Consider the following 17,371-nt stretch of genomic DNA (forward strand, 5'->3'; position numbering starts at 1 on the left):
TTGCTTGAAACCTGGGACACCTTAGCAGGCAAAATTATTCTGGGAGTATTCATTTCTTCATAGATGTTTCACGGAAATTATTTAAGGGACCTAACTGGGACAAAACAAAGAAAATCCTCGTGAGGATTTCCAGCAGAGGTGTAGCAGACGCAAATACATATGAACTGTGAATAAGGTTTAGTATCCTCAAGTTCAACCTGTGCAACAGCTACTACTTTCATGTTATTTAAGCCCGCAGGCGCAGATGAACGATCCGCAGACGACCCACCAACGTAACTATCAGAAATAACAAACTTTGTTCGCGTGGGCGCAACAAACGATGTTATATCACATTTCCGTTTCATTTTTCGAATCACTCTTCACTTAACGAAGTCGAAAACTAAAATGACAAAACAAACTATCTCGTTACCCCTTTAAGTTTCCTATTTCACAATTTCACATTCTGCAGCACATGACCCACTGACTGCAATAGATTATTGATAATCAAGGTTACTGTTTGCAAAAATTTGTTTATATTCATTTTTGTTAGTTTTGTACGGTTTGGACAAAATTCTGGGGGGGAGGGGAGCATTTCTAACTGGGTACCCCCCCATGGGTACGGCCTTGATATTTAGGCTCAAAATTATTATGGCACAAAGGAAATTAGTGTTGGTCGTATGTGTTAAGATTTATGTATGTTACAAAAGAAATGTATTATTAATAAATTTAGGTTTGTGTATATTGGCCACAATTTTTAATTTTTTTTTTTTATTTTCCATGGCCAGATTGATGATTTTGTTTTCTTTATACTCTTCAATTTTGGTGGCTAATTAAATATTTGAATTGAATATACTAATTATATACAGTATAATTTAGCTAGATAATACCGGCTATATTTTTGATAGCCGGTCTCAGAACACATTTAACCACATAGGACTTGTCATTACCCCTGTTAAAATTACATTTTGTTGAAACTTCTAACTTCCGTTTATGACTTGTTTGTGGGTAATTTCACTTTAAGAAGGAGAAGCTAAGTATTGAAGAAAGAAAATTCATGCATAAATATTAAAATTCATGAGGAAATTAAGCTTTGTTTTCAAAGTTTAGAAACCAGATATAAATTTTATTAATTGTATCCGGTGCACTTTGGAAAAACAAATAATGGTAACTGTGGTAATAATGCTTGAAAATCGAAAGCCTCATAGAGAGAGGCTTTGCAGGGTTGAAGCATCCTTTAATAGCTAGGAGAAGAAAAATTTAAACACATGTTGGTAATTATATGATAATGGAACATAATGTGACATGTCATGGTAATGTCACAATGTCATGATAATGTCACATGATATGATAATGACGCTAGATAATGAATTTGTGTTTGATTCCGCTGATCTTGTGACTTGTCACAAGACAAGTCTATTTACTTGTCTATTTCAAGTCTATTTCACTTGTCTATTTACTTGTGAATTGGACAATTCTCTCCCCCCCCCCATACCATAGGTTTCGTAATATATTTTATCAGTGTTATCACTTTAAAAAATCTCTCTAGTTGTACTGTATGCTCATTAAAAAAAAAAAAAAAAAAAAAAAAAAAAAAAAAAAAAAAAAAAAATCTAAAAAATCCCTGACCCTTCCCTGCATTTTCTTTATTTGGTGTCTCCTGTCGTTTCATATTTTGTGCCCGATTAATTAATGGCTCCGTTGTTTATTTTATGTCAAATAATTTTTTTTGTGGTAAGTAAAGGTTGCCGTTTTCTACTCTGAATTGTAAATATGACTGTTTTGCTTTGGTGTCATAGTAAATGAATTTATTTATTCAAATTCTGGCTTAGAAATGTGTCTCCTGAAAAGAGTCGGAAAGGGGAGCTTTTCACTTCTCTATAAATGGATTTTAGCGAACAAATTAGGAAAAGACGAAGACCAGCAGGGATATGCAAAGAAAGTTTTTCGAATTGATTATTTTTTTAGATGATAGTGGAAGGACTAAAAATCAAATATTTTTCATTTTTGCTCTTTAAATTATCATTTTTATCTTTATTATATGGTGGTCGTCATGATTAGTGTTAGTGAATTATTACAATGACTATAACTTCTGAGAAATCCAAAATAGTGGTTGCAGTAAGTTTCTTAATTTGAAAAAAATTCGCAAATTTTTTTTTCAGAAAAGATTTTTTTCAACTTTTCCTCTGGTAATTTGTAATGTTTTTTTTAGGCATTTGAGAATCGTTTCATTCTTTATTATTTTGGGTGTTTTTTTTCACTAAGTTATTAATACTGTCATGAATTACAGTCATTTGAAATGTCCTGCATGGGCTGCTTACCCCTGCTTGTCTGTATTTTTCAAGTCTGTAAGACTTACAAATTCATTTGTAAGTCTGAAATGCGTGTAACTTTTTACTTGGGAATTTTTAAAGTGTTTTTCAATAGTCAGAGGATGCTTCATTTTTGTGTGTGTGTAAAGTTGTGAAATTTTTGTGTAAATTTCGAATGTAGAACATTTTATAGTGGTTATCATTTGAATATATGTATGGTCTCCTGTACCCTTTGACAGATCTCAGTGTTGTCAAGTCACCTGCAGCAAATATATTTGTTATATTATTTTTAAGTTTTCCGTGGTTGTTGCGTATTGAATTGTTGAAATCCTTATTTTTCAGCTTTATTTTTCAATATGCGACTTCGCCACAATTTTGACCCAATTTTGCCGGTCATTGTGCCATTTGGGCGGTTTTCCGTGGTTGTTGCATATTGCAAATTGATATTTTTCAAGTTTATATTTCAATATGCAACTTCGCCAAACTTTGGACCCAAAAATTTTGCTTTAAGCTAGTTTTCACCTTAATGGCAGTCCTATCTTATACTAGGCATCTGGTAACACTGACCTGACCCTTATGTTGGATCTTTTTGAGCTCGTAATCAGTGTAAAAAATCTCGTATTAATTTTTTAAATCTCATTTGAAAAAAAGAATAATAATTTGAAGGGCAAGAAGTCAAACATTCGGAATTTTGTTATATTGACTTATAATATATTATTTTATTATAATATAATATAATATAACCCATTCTTTGATGACAATCTTGCCCTTCAGAATAACCTTGCAAAATAATAAAATAATGCAAAAAATTGCAAAATAACCTTGTCTGATTTAGCAAATACGCACTTACTTTGTGCCTTTGCTAAAGTAGCGTTGAGTGTTTGGAAGCTTTAGAAAGTATTTAGTAAACCATTTAGAAAGGTGGAAAGCATTTAAAAGAACTCAGGAATAGCTTAAAACGTCTAGAATTCTTCTTTTTAAACATTGTCTTTGGAGTTGAGCTAAAAACTCATCCATTTCCTTATTTTTAGGACGAGCTGAAGGAAAGCTATCTGGAAAACTTGGAAAAAGTGACAAGACTTTTGAAGTTGGTGTTTTTATCCCAAAATATAATCGCAAGATAACTGCAACTTCTTTAGCAAGAACAGGGGGTGAATTTAAGCGTTTAGAAGTAGCTATTGCTTGGGATGCTGTCAACGACAAGTCGAAACAAATCTCACTTGAAGTCTCTGCAAGGATTCCACCATCAGAAATCGCTACGGACCTGAGGTAAGTATTATTTATCTCTTTTATAAGCTTCATCAGTATAGTTATTTAATAATCAGCGTAGTTACCAATCATGTAACATGTTTGTATGTTTTAATACATACAAACATATACATGTTTGTAGTTATTATTTATTATGCATGTTGTATTATGAAACAATCATAGATTATTTATTATATACATTTGTTATTATCACAATTATTTATCATGGTTTGCTAATTGTTATTCATTATGTTTAGTTTTATTGTTATTCATTATAATAATTAGAATCATTATTGCTGTTATTATTCAGCAATGTCAATCAGCATTGATATTTACTGTGGTTATTTCTGGATTTTTTTTTTCACTAAAATTAGCTAACCCGTTGCGTTTTGCTACGATATAAACAAAAGGAAATTCAAGGAAAATGAAAAAATAAAATTCTCCCCTGCGCAAAATCCGCCTCCCGTGGAAAGTTCCTCTGCACGTACTATTAATGATTTTGTTTTCAAACTTAAAAGTATTTAGAAAAATACTCCTCCCCCCCCCAAAAAAAATATCGCATAAATCCCATCGCCCTCTCCGGAAAATTGTCCCCCGAAAAATACCCCTCCTCCCAACGATTCCTCTCTTCCTTATGGAAATCGAGTCGATAAATCGAAAAACATGAAAATGTGCTAAATCGATTAACAACCTCGAGGTCGTGCTATTAACACTAGTTAATCCCACACTGAATATAGTTGTCGTTTACCCTAGATCTATATTAGTTATGTAATTCCTTATGAAAAACTTTTTATGCCAAAACCTTCGCAAGAGTGTACTCAACAACTTCTTAAAGTTTCTTCGACATCTGATGATTAGTGTTTTAATGCGTATAGGACATAGATTTGATTTTATATATTGACTTAAGACTTGACTTAATTCCCGTCCGGCCTTTGTGGCTGTCTTGGGGATTCATTTCTTCTTTGCAAATGATGAATGTGGCGACGGTAGTTCAATCTATCTGGCGCTAGACGAAGTAGCTGGGGGAGGCTATGGGCCGGGAAGTTGTCGGTCCATCTTTGACGAGGTTGGCCTCTAGGGCGCGTGCCATGAACCCATCACGGTTCACGATTCTTAGCCCTAGTACACCCAGACAGATTGTGACTGACCGCATTTATGTGTTTGCTAACTAGAAACATATCTCAAGAATTCATCATCTCTATCTATCAAATGTATGGTAAATGATAATATAAATTTTATTTCGGAATGAAAAAAAAGCAACGGTCAGAAGAATTCAGACGGAGTGGATTGATTTTTATTTATATTTTTTTCTGCATCATACATATATGCATATATATATATATATATATATATATATATATATATATATATATATATATATATATATATATATATATATAATATATATATATATATATGTTTATAAAATATCTATAAATAATTATATTTTATACATTTAAAATTTAATTTAATAATATAATTAAAATATTATTGTGACTACTCCAGAATACTTATAGTGTTGCCCGATATTAGATTTTATATCACAAATATTGACACTTTGGTATTGTTCTCGTGTGTTGGGGATGTTAAAAAGTATCAATGCTTTCGGCACACATTTATCACCTTTATTTAAAACTCGTTTCTACGTCATTTACCAGTACCATGATGAAACCAATTTTAACAGTTGTGTGAAATTGTTGGGCTCCTATCTGAAATGCAGTCACGTCTTATGATGTTGTTATTTTGAATGAAATGTCTTGGGACTTCCACTGTGAATCAATCGCTTATGAGTCCTTCTATTTTCAAACCCGGCACTCCTCATCATTCTGATCAGTATTAATGAGAACCCAAGAATCGAAAACCATGTGTATAATGTGCGAATGATACTATATTACCAGCTATAGCTTATGGTATTTTTCGTGTTAAAGATATGCAGCTAACAGTTATTGTTAAAGAACGTGTTAATGAACAGCTATTGAAATATCTTTAATATATTTATAAATTTTACTAGAATGTTATCAATAATGTGTTCTGTTTATTTTTGTATTTTATTTGTATAGCGTATATTTCACCATTCTCGCAAAAGTCGCTTAAACCGATTGACATAACTAACAGGCCTGTACAAAATAACGGCCTTGAATAGTGAACCTGTTCCCTGTAAACTTTGGAGGCTGTTATAGTCACAAGTAAAAGGGAAGTTGGGTCGGCCAGTGAACGAATTGTTTATTTATTCTGTTTAATTGCATCTTCTATTCAGGTTTTGTGCATTTTTTTTTTTTTTATGGCACGGGGGCCGTTAATTCGGAAAAAAATAGAAAAGTTGAAGTATTTTTAACTTACGAACGGTTGATCAGATCTTGGAAGGATGTTAGGAAGGATATCGTGTCTCAGAGCTGTTATTTTAAATACCGACCGGATCTGGTGACACTGGGGGAGGGGGTGGGAGGAGGAAACCTAAAATCTTGGAAAACACTTAGAGTGGAGGGATCGGGATGAAACTTGGTGGGAAAAATAAGCACACGTCCTAGATACATGATTGACATAACCGGAACGGATCCGCTCTCTTTGGGGGAGTTGGGGGGGGGGGTAATTCTGACATTAGAAAAAATGAGGTATTTTTAACTTACGAACGGGTGATCGGATCTCAATGAAATTTGATATTTAGAAGGATATCGTGTCTCAAAGCTCTTATTTTAAATCCCGACCGGATCTGGTGGCATTGGGGGGAGTTTGGGGAACCTAAAATCATGGAAAACGCTTAGATTGGAGGGATCGGGATGAAACTTGGTGGGAAAAATAATCAGAAGTCTTAGATACGTGATTTACATAATTGGAACGGATCCGCTCTATTGGAGGGGGGGGGGTAATTCTGACGTATTTTTAACTTACGAAGGAGTGATCGGATCTTCGTGAAACTTCATATTTAGAAGGACCTCGTAACTCGGATCTCTTATTTTAAATCTCAACCGGATCCAGCGTCACTGGGGGGGGGGGGCAGTTGGGGGACCGGAAATCTTAGAAAATACTTAAAGCGGAGAGATCAGGATGAAACTGGATGGGAAGAATAAAAACCTGTCTAAGATGCGTGACTGACATAACCGTACCGGATCTGCTCTCTTTGGTGGAGTGGGGGGGGGGGGGTAATTTGGAAAAACTGAGGTATTTGTAACTTTCGAAAGGGTGACCGGATCTTAATGAAATTTGATATTTAGAAGGATCTTGTGCTTTGAAGCTCTAATTTTAAATTCTGACCAGATCCTATGACATTGGGGGGAATTGGAGGGGGAAACCGGAATTCTTGGAAAACGTGAAAACTGGGGTATTTTTATCTTACGAATAGGTGATAGGATCTTAATGAAATTTGATATTTAGAAGGAATTCATGTCTCAGAGCTCCAATTTCAAATCTCAACCAGATCTTTTGACATCGGGGGGAGTTGGAGGGGGAAATCTTGGAAAACACTTGGAGTGGAGGAATCGGGATGAAGCTTGGTGGATAGAATAAGCAAATGTCCTTGATACGTGATTGACGTAACCGTGCTGGATTCGCTCTCTTTGGGGGAGTTGGGGGGAGGAGTTCAGTGATTTGGCGAGTTTGGTGCTTCTGGACGTGCTAGGACGATGAAAATTGGTAGGAGTGTCAGGGAGCTGCACAAATTGACTTGATAAAGTCGTTTTCCCAGATTCGACCATCTGGGGGGCTAAAGGGAGAAGAAACATTAGGAAAAATTGGGTATTTATAGCTCACGATAGGGTGATCGGATCTTAATGAATTTTGACATTTAGAAGGGCATCGTGACTCAGAGCTCTTATTTTAGATCCTGACCGGCATTAAGCCTCTGATTTTCATTTTAAATCAGTCTATTGATTCTTAGAATTTTGTTAGAGCTCATACCATATGAGCTCTTGGCTCTTAGTTCTTCTTGCCTCGTCACAAGTGCCATATGTGCTCTTAGCTCTTGTTTTTTTTTTGTTAATGGGCTGTTTTTTAATCTGAAATATGAACTTGGCCTTTGGGCTCGTTTTAGTTGTTCTTTTTTTCCTTATGTCTTATCCCTATTTATCTCTCTATTTCTCAAGTAGGATTCAAAGGGATTTAATGGGAAGGTATATAATCACTGGAAAAGAGCCGAAATGAGAAGCATATGATTTAATCATATATCTATTTATATTTCAGAGCTGGTCTTACTGTGATTGGAAGCAAGTATAATGCCCATTTGGCTGGTACTTTAGGTCGTGGATTTTATGCTGACCACACAGGAAGATTTGAGTTAGAATTTCCTGGTGCCAAAAAAGTCATCCTTGGACTTCGGTCATCAAATTCAAAGTCCAATGACAGGATTAATCTTAAAGGTAAGAAATTCAACAGATTGGTAAATATTTTGTCTAAAACGAAACGGTAAATATTGAGTGAAGTGGTCAATTGGTAAAATGAGAGAATTAATCTTAAAGATAAAAAATTCAACAAATAATTTGCCTAAAACGAAACAGTAAATATTGAGTGAATTGGTCAATCGGTAAAATGAGAGAATTAATCTTAATGATTAGAATTCTTACGAATTTATAAATATTATGCCTACCCCAAACTCTTAACGATGTATTAAAAAAAAAATGCCTGAATTCTGATGCCCATCGGACAACTTTACCTAGATTTTCACGAACTACAACCCGATTGGCCAAGAACGTATAGAGGAGTCCTCACTTTTTTATACCGATTTCTTTGTCCTCGTCCTTGAAAGGTATAAAATCGGTATCTTTCGTCCACTCGCTTGTTCCTTATTTTCTGGAGCACTATAGAGATGAACTTCTTGAAAATGCTGCGTGGAACGCTGCTTGAAATAAGAATTCATTTTGACTATTAATTTTTGTATTAATTTCATTTTATTGCGTGTTATACCTTCTTGTGTAACATCCGCTACATTTTGACTATTCATTCTTAAGTTTATTCCATTTTATTGCGTGTTATACTTTCTTGTGTAACGTCCACTACTAGCTGTGTTCTATTATGGCGAAAAAGAGCATTCATTTATTTATTTAACAGACCAATGTTGAACAAATTGATTACTTAGTACAATAAAAAAAATTATATTAAAGTTGATAATCCTTCTAAATTGGTAGATATTTTGCCTAAAATGAGTTCAGAAACATTGAGCTATATGGCCAATCGTCAAAATGATATGAATTACTTTTAAAAGTAAAAATTAAAAAGAAAATTGAACAAACTGGATTGAAGGAAAAATGTATTGTTGAAACAAAAAACCCTCTCTTAAATTTAAGGTCGAAGTATTATGGTATAATTTTATATGCGTAACATCTTTTCTGTAATTTTATTTTTTGGAATAAATCCTCACCCCCCCCCCCTAAAAAATGTTAATTGAAACTGTCTTTTTTTGACACAAACTCTCGCTGTAGAAAATATAACCGAAATGGAAATTAATAAATTTAGGTCCCAATAGAAATACCTAGTGTACATTTACAGTAATGATGCAAGACTGTAGCTCAAATTCCTCTAAATGATTCAAAAAATTGATAAGTTATTTAAGCACTAATGGCAGAAGAAAAAAAAAACCAAATGATCATACAAAAAAAAATTTTTTTCATAGGGCCACATTTTTATGAATTAAAAACGAATAAAAGTAATTCAAAATTTTTCTGTTTTAAATGAATCCTACTACGAAAACCTGCTCATCTTTTTTCGCTTGATCGCTTGATCATTATTCTTTTTTCACTGCAGCTGGAACACAGGCTAGAACTTTCCTTGATATTTAGCTTAATCATTCAATTATCTGCTTCGAAATCAGTCATTAGATTGCTATCATTGTTAGCATTATTCTGTTATATGATACCCTTACTTTCTCAAAGTCCAAAAAAAAGTTTCCCCTCGTAGTTTTGTAATTTATTATTATTTTATTTTTTTAGGAGCTTTAGAAGTAACTCTCCCCAATGGCGAAGAATATCGCTTTGAAACAGATAATCGCCTTACAGACGTAGATAGTCGGAAGTTGACATTCACAGCACAGTCAGATATTAAATTTTTCACTCCTGCATTTCGTGATGGACTTTTCCATATCGATCTAGGAAGAAAAATTAACACAGCTGGCTCAAGAACCACAATTGGACGTGTAAGTATTGGAATAGAATATAAAGTATTTTAGTTGACCAGAAATTTATAAAAACACAAGCTTGGGGACAATACACATGCCTAGTGGCATACTTCACAAACAGAGCAAAAACGCTGCTAACAAACAGAGACAAAAGCCATCTTAAACAAACTCATCTGTCAAAAAAAAGAAATAATCTGGGTTTTTATTTGGAATTTTGGATTCTTCCATCTTCACCGAAGACGGTCCAGGCTTTCAATTCTGGATTTATTGGCACCACATCTATGAGACTGGCTTCCCTCTTTATTTCATAACTCTTAAAATTAATCATGAATTCTTATATTCTTCAAGACTTCTAAGCTATCACCTAGAAGTCAATCTGACAGTACTAAACAATGGAACAGCTTAAGAGAATACATACAGGAAGATCCTCGGCTGACCTTCAGGAGCTGCTCAAGGACATTTCTAAACCCTCATTCTCATATCTCCAGCCATTTGCATTCCTTTCTTTTTATAACAAGTAAAAAGATAATTTAGTAAACAACGTTGGTCTACCATAAAAAAGAAAAAAAAAGAGAATGGGGTTTTATAAGGCCGAGGAAAATACTTGAAGAAACAAAACGGATATAGTTTGAGTTTCGGCGCTATAAGAGAAGTTAGAAGGAAACACGTTCACATTTCTGAACGAGAATGTGAAGAAAATAAACCGGACAAAAACAAACAATGGAAAAAGCAAAAAGAAAAAACGAATAAAAGCATAAATTCGAAGTATTAAAGAAAACTAAAACCAAGCAACGCAGGGAACCATGAAAAAATTAACAGACAGTAAAAAAATAAAACAGATTGTAAAAAAAACTATAAAAAATAAATAAAATATCAAAGAGAGAAAATAAAAAATATGTTAAAATAAAAATCAGATAAAACAATATTAAAATAAAGAAAACAATAAATAAAATCAAAAAATAAAAAGCCAAAAATTTTAATTTCAGAAGTGAGCCAGTCACCGAAATTTCTGATTGCCTAAAAACAGTAGTTCTCGAATAATGCTATATTAGTGACTCAGTTAAAAAATATTCTTTCATTCGGTAGTTAAATGAACCCAATTAGGTAGCTTGGGGAATGATCTGAGAAGTTGAAGGCACGTGTCCCGTTGTGATCGTGAAAGTGACACAGGATTTATCTTAGGGATGCTTACACTAACAGCTTAGTGTCTAATAAAACCGAAATAATAGTGGCGTAGTTTAAAATCATCAGTTTCCTGCTCAGAGCCAAAGGTAGATTTTTATATTTCTATATTGCTAGGCGACACACCCTTGTCATGTAAAGTCAAACTAGCCTGATCGAATAAAATCTTACGAGGCAGGTAATCAGAAATGTGCTCAGAAAGGTCTATAAATGTGCTCAGCTAGGGCTGGACTACTATTTTCAGGTTTTTCATCTTTTTGAGGGCCTTACCAATTCAAATGTGTTATCAATTCTGAAATATTCTATCCGTTTTGGGGTTGTTCTGCCCTTCCGATGTACCATAAACCGTAAGATTAAGGAATTCTGTAGACACTCAAACTATTAAATTTAGGTATGGGATATTTACCAAGAAAAATATGATTCAACAGTTTAGCCAGGCTTAAAATAAGTAAAAATTGGATTTTTTTTTAGATTTCCTGCAATTTGGTCTTTAATTCCTTTTATAGAAGGAAGACCAAGATACTCTAGATTTTCTTTCATTTTTCTGAATTGTCTGCATCTATGTTTGTAAACTCTTTAATACGCCTTTCAATGACAGGATTTATTCAAGAGATCGGGCACTTGTTTCCAAATAAACATCTTAATAAATACTACCTCTCTCTTCACAGCAGGAAAATGATTAGAAATATCATCTAACCACCTGTCACTATGTGTCGGCTCCCTGTATACTTTGAACTCAAAACATATGGCGTTCCGGGGTGCCAGGCTATCCTAAAAAGGAAGACGCATATTCACCTCCAGTTTCTCAGTAAATTGAAGCTTCCTTTCTACGGAATTAAGTAAACCAAAGAAAGATTCTAGAGATTCCCATGTTCCTACAAATAAAAGAAGTTTAAGTTTTAGAATTAAATTAGTTTATTAAAACTTGTGATAAAATATAAAATATTCTTTAACGTTTATCTTATCATGGAAATCATGGAGAGGGAAATCATGGAATAAATTTGGTGTGGACTTTGTTATTAGAAGAAGGCCTCTAGGCTCCACTGCAGCTATGGCTATTAGTCGTAAATCTTATCCCAAGTAAATTTTGAAATTTGCTAATAAAAATAAGTGTAATGAATTGCACCTTGTGAGGTATGAGCATCCACCTCCTTTCAAAATATAGTATGTTTTGCTCGATCGTGATTTGTAGACCTGATTGCATCGATCTATATTGTTCTTGCCAGGTTCACAGAGTTTACCAGATATAATGATTTTTTTTTTAATTGAATTATAACAGCTATTTTAGGTTGATCCATTTATTTATTTTTTAGTTTACTTTTTCTGCTCCACGTCTTGGTCACAATATTGATGGCAACTTCAACCTACTCGTCTCCTCAGATTCGTACAAACTAGCAGCCACTGGACAAAGAGGACCAAGTTTTATCAGTCTTGACTCTGAAGGGAAGCTGACTTTACTTGGAAGTAAAGCGAACATTAATGGTCTCATTCATGTGAAAGCACCTCGAATGGACTGGAAAGAAGTTAAATTGACTTTGATCAGTAGTAATGAAGTGGAAAAGGGGAAATTTGAAATTTCAGAGAAGATCAATATCTTTTATGCTGGTAATACCAATATGGCAGTTGAAGCCAAAGCCTCAAATAAGGAAGCTTTAGAAGCAATGCTTTCCTTAGATACTCCATTTGAGAGCTATAGACGACAAGTAAGTGGTTAATTCTTTTAATTTTTGTGGTCGAGTTTTATGGGTTAACTCTTCTGTTTTTGTCCTGTTTTTGTTTTGTTTTTGTTTTGTTTTTGTTTTTGTTTTGTTCTGTTTTTGAAGTTTAGAACTGGCTGTTAGAACTTAGAAGTTAGAATTTACTTGAAGTTTTCTGTCCTATTTTGAATTTATCTCTCCTATTTGATTTTTGAGACTTATTAGATTTAAGCTTGTCATAGTAGATTTATGAGTCTACTGCTCAGTAGGAGCCTCCTCCAAGTCACCCAGCGCATCCACAGGTGGTAATAGAGGAACGCCCCACAGATGTGTAGGGTATTTCCATAGGAGTAATGGACCAAGGGGGGTCGATATTATCCCTGGGTGTAAATAGCATCGAAGAGCATCGCCAAGTGTGGAGAACCGTGCCGTGACCAAGATGAGCCCAGGGTTGCACAAAGTCTCCATTCGTACTGGAGGTCCCAGGGACTTCTTGCTGTTCGGTTCTAAGCCGGCTTAACCGCTTCTGTGTAGACTTGAGAAGATATATTGGTCCCCATCCTGTACTGGTATCCGGGTCCATTGCTTTTCCAGAGGCTAAAATAACTTCAATGATTTAAAGAATATGATAATTGGAACTAGGATTGTTACGACGTTAAAAAACAACTATCGTATAGGCATTCTGACTAACGAATTCAGACGATTTGAACTGGACTTGTTAGTAATTTAAGGAACTCAAATCCCAGGGGATAGGAATCATGAAATTAGGTGATAAAGAATTTATTTACTCCGACAGGAAGGATGGGGTACATAGACAGGGGCTCATGATAAATAAGGAAGCTGCAAAGTCTTATTTAGGCTGGAAAGTTATCAATAATCGAATACTAATTGCTCATTTTATGAATAAAAAGGATTCATTTATGATTCAGGGTATTAGTTGAAGTAATGCATGCCCCTGTAGAACCGACTGACGGAGATACTAGTGACTGAGATAAATTTTACTTACAGTTACAGGAGCAAATAGACAGCGTTCCAGGTAGAAATTAAATAAGAAAAACAAGTTTTTTTAACTGAAAGTAAGGAGCAAAATAAAACTTAAAACGAACAGAAATTACTTCGTATATGAAAGGGGTTGCTTCCTCACCAACGCCCCGCTCTTTACGCTAAAGTTTGACTCTTTCTCTCAACTCTTCTTTTCAAAACAGTAAAAAACTTTAGCGTAAAGAGCGGGGCGTTGGTGAGGAGGCAAATTTTGTTTAAAGAAAGGTACGCAATGCCTACTTTTCTTCCAAAAAGTGTCAATAAATAATTATGAACGTTTTTTCTCACGTTTTTATTGTTCTATGTATTTTTTCTTACATCCTGTTTTGCCAGTGTGACTTTTTAAGTTATTTGTGATTTTAATGCTTTTTTCAGAGTTTATCAGCAAGATATAAGGGTATACCAAATAAGCATGATGCTTCGATTGTTCTTCAGTGGAACCCTATGTCTTCCCGTCAGCCAGCTGAGATTAAAACAGACATTTTATTTGAAGAAACTATGGACAGTTTGCTTATCAAAGCTGTAGCAAATACACCGTTCAAAGACTTTGACCAAGTGGAATTTAGAATTGATTCTAGGGTAAGAAAAATAATTTTCAAATTTATAAGATCCTTTTAGAATATAGGACATAGTCTATTTTATTTACAACATCACTGTCCCTGCACTAATAATTATAGTCGTTATACCAACGGCAACATTCAAAAATTAATTTATAATAATATTTGGACATAATTAAATGAATGATAATAATTATGAGATTTATAACTAAATATAAATTTGGGAGCATTTTTTAATCGTTAATTTTCTCTTATTCTATGTATGAGTGAAGTAGAAAGAATTTAAGTGACAACACTTTAAGGAATAAATATACAAAATCTAGAAAAAACAACAAAGTGTTAAAGATACCGATCCTATTAAAAAAAAAACAATTTGCTCATAAATATGTTCTGCTATCACGCTGGCTGTAGATGACATATGAAAAACGAACGAAGAAAAAGACGTAACTAAACGAAGGTGATTCTTAGTTAGGTGATAAAGCGAAAAGACAAAGCAGATATTTCGGCAAAGGCCGCTTTAAAAAAAAGCCGCTTTCTAAAAGCCGCTTTCAGTGCCGTCCTGCTGTGCGCAGTTCTATTTTGCACTTAATCGGCTATAAGTTTTATTTCACTTATAAATGTCTCTTAAATGGTCTCCTAAATGGTGAAAATACGGACTTCAGTTGTATCTAGTTTTTGGCAAAGTGTATGCTAAATATAAATTTTCTGTACCAGAAACTGAGCGATGCTTATTTGTGTGTTTTCTGTGAATTTATTATTTTTCATTTTTGTTTATTTGTTGGGAGTCACCAAAACGTTGTTGAAACAAGAGGCAGATGAGGGACTCCCAGGAATAGTAATTCCCAGGGATTATCCCAGGCATTTGTAACATTAAATATTAAGTAATCACTTTCATCTCATTAGTTGTTTCCAGTCATCTTAATTATTATGGTTTGTTTGTTATATTTTTTGTCGATGTTTTGACAAATAAAACCCCTTTTTTTCAAATAAATATTGTTTCGATTAGACACTAATGACACTCAAGCCGTTTAAATGGTTCTGAGAGGGAGGAGGACTAACACCATCAATATTAATAAACTTTAGTGAGCCTTATGATGATATTTTTTCATTGTGTTTTGTTGATTTGTGACTAATAAAATAAATACTGTTCGGAATACAAATCGTTCTTGTTGGAGCATAAATGACATATCCCTTAGACGGTGTTTTTTAGGGGGGCGGGCAGAAGTTCTACTCCTGCTTGCGGTAATTTCTGTTCATTTTAAATTGGACTTGATCATTCATTTAAATCAATAATTAGCTGGGGTCTGCGGATGAAAGATCACAGATTGCCGAAAATTATCCTTTTTGGCCAACCGTCTAGGGCTAAACGGAAAGCAGTTTGTCTACGATTGGGGTGGGGGAATATCATAAAGAAAGATTTAAGGCAAATAGGAACTTCCTGGGAGGGTGTAAAGAGGGAGATTTTGAACATATTGGGGTGGAGGAGTGTGTAGTTGGGCTGGCCTCAGGCGGCTTGGTGCTGCGGTGAGCTGTTAGCAATAGTATTAATTTTAATTTCTGTTTGTTATAGGATTTATTTGTTCATCTATGGCATCATTTGTTACCTTATATTTGGTCTGATTATTTATTTTAATTTTTATTTGTTTTGGGTTTTGTGTTTTCGGTGATAGTAATTTATGTTGTTTTAAGTCTGTTACAGTGATGACAGTGGTCAAATATGGCTCTGAAGCATGGGCACTCCGAAAAGCAGATGAAAATTTACTAGATGTTTTCCAGAGAAATTGCCTACGGATTGTTCTGGGTACCCGGCTGACTGACCGTATTTCAAACAGTAGGTTGTACGAAAAGTGTGGCTCAATCCCGCTTTCTGGGGCTATAATGAAAGAAAGGTTGAGATGGCTAGGCCACGTTCTACGGATGAAGGACGACAGATATACCGAAGATTGTCCTTTTTGGCCAATCGTCTGGGGCTACACGGACAGCAGGTCGTCCTTGTCTGGGTTGGGAGGATGTCATAAATAAAGATTTAAAGGAAATGGGAACTTCCTGGGAGGATGTAAAGAGGGAGGCTTTAAATAGATTAGGTTGGAGGAGGAGCGTGCGTAGCTGTGTTGGCCTCAGGCGGCTTGGTGCTGCAGTGAGTTATTAGTAGTAGTTGTAGTAGTTAATCAAAAGGATTTTTTTCAGGCGTCAAACAACAGGAAAACGTATGATGTCGATGTAAGAGCTGGCTTGTCAACAGCCAAGAATCTGAAACTAACAGGAAAGTTTGATATGCAAGATAAGGCCAAAGTTATTGATGCTTCACTCACTGCTAGCAACTTGCAACCCTACCGATTCTATACAACCCTGGTACAGGTAAAACTTAGAATTATACAATATTTGGACAGGCTACAGAAGCAAAACCAAGATTTTGGAGCACTCCAGATTAAAGTAGCCAACCCTTTTGTGGACACTAGATACCAACCAAAACTTAAAAGAACTTTATATGATTAACGTAACTGTAACAACCGTTTTAATGGATTAACATATTGGAAATTATACACGTCAACTTATACAAGGCAGACAGAGAGGTAGAACTCAATTCACCTGCTTTAGTACAAGAAGTAAACCAACAACGATAAAAAATTTCACTATTTAAAGAAGAGAAAGCAGAAATGGGGAGAAAAGAGAAGGGAACTAAAAGCTATCTGAAGTGACAAAATTCTAGTAAGACATCATTATACTAAAAGTAATTATAAAAAAAAATATGAAACATAACTAAAACCAAATTACAGAATGTCATGATAAACAAAATTATAACGAAATAAACACAATTATAAAACTATAATAGGTCTATGGTGCTAAAGGTCCCGTCGGCCAATCTTAGGGAATCCTCCCCTTCACTGCCCCCCCCCCATTCCTCTTGTACTCATGTGCTCAACTTGTACATGTGTTAATTTTTGCATCTACAGGCTGACGGTGGACGCGCCACCTTTGTATTTTAGTGCAGTAGTTAAGTATATAAGCATATTTACATGACATGTTTTGTGTACATTTGGGCGGTTTTGTAGTGATGCTATATTGTATAAAATTAAATAACCTCTTCCTAGCTATGCTATTGCTCGTGGGCTGCCTACCCATTATATAGTATTTACAGCCATGAATATATACTAGGACTGAGATTACTTATCGAGGACGTCGACTTTTATTGATACAGGAGCATTCCTATGTATGGAGAATCATGTAGTGATAAAGATGGTGTCACGGTTGCAC

The 17,371-nt window shown here is 34.6% G+C and overlaps 1 protein-coding gene across 2 annotated transcripts in view; it reads left to right on the forward strand.

Moving 5' to 3' along the window:
• Positions 1-17,371, forward strand: part of LOC136034973 (apolipophorins-like) — a 309,320-nt gene that overhangs the window by 236,454 nt on the left and 55,495 nt on the right. Inside the window, exons 25-29 of one of the 2 annotated variants that reach the window (XM_065716533.1) lie at positions 7,713-7,888; positions 9,455-9,657; positions 12,135-12,524; positions 13,935-14,138; positions 16,304-16,474. The exons of the other annotated variant lie outside the window; for it this stretch is intronic. Coding sequence (XP_065572605.1) covers positions 7,713-7,888; positions 9,455-9,657; positions 12,135-12,524; positions 13,935-14,138; positions 16,304-16,474 — 1,144 coding nt within the window. The remainder of the gene's footprint in view (positions 1-7,712; positions 7,889-9,454; positions 9,658-12,134; positions 12,525-13,934; positions 14,139-16,303; positions 16,475-17,371) is intronic. 2 annotated transcript variants of the gene reach the window in all.

Source organism: Artemia franciscana, chromosome 13, assembly GCF_032884065.1.
Source record: "Artemia franciscana chromosome 13, ASM3288406v1, whole genome shotgun sequence".
Classification (NCBI taxonomy): Eukaryota; Metazoa; Arthropoda; class Branchiopoda; order Anostraca; family Artemiidae; genus Artemia; species Artemia franciscana.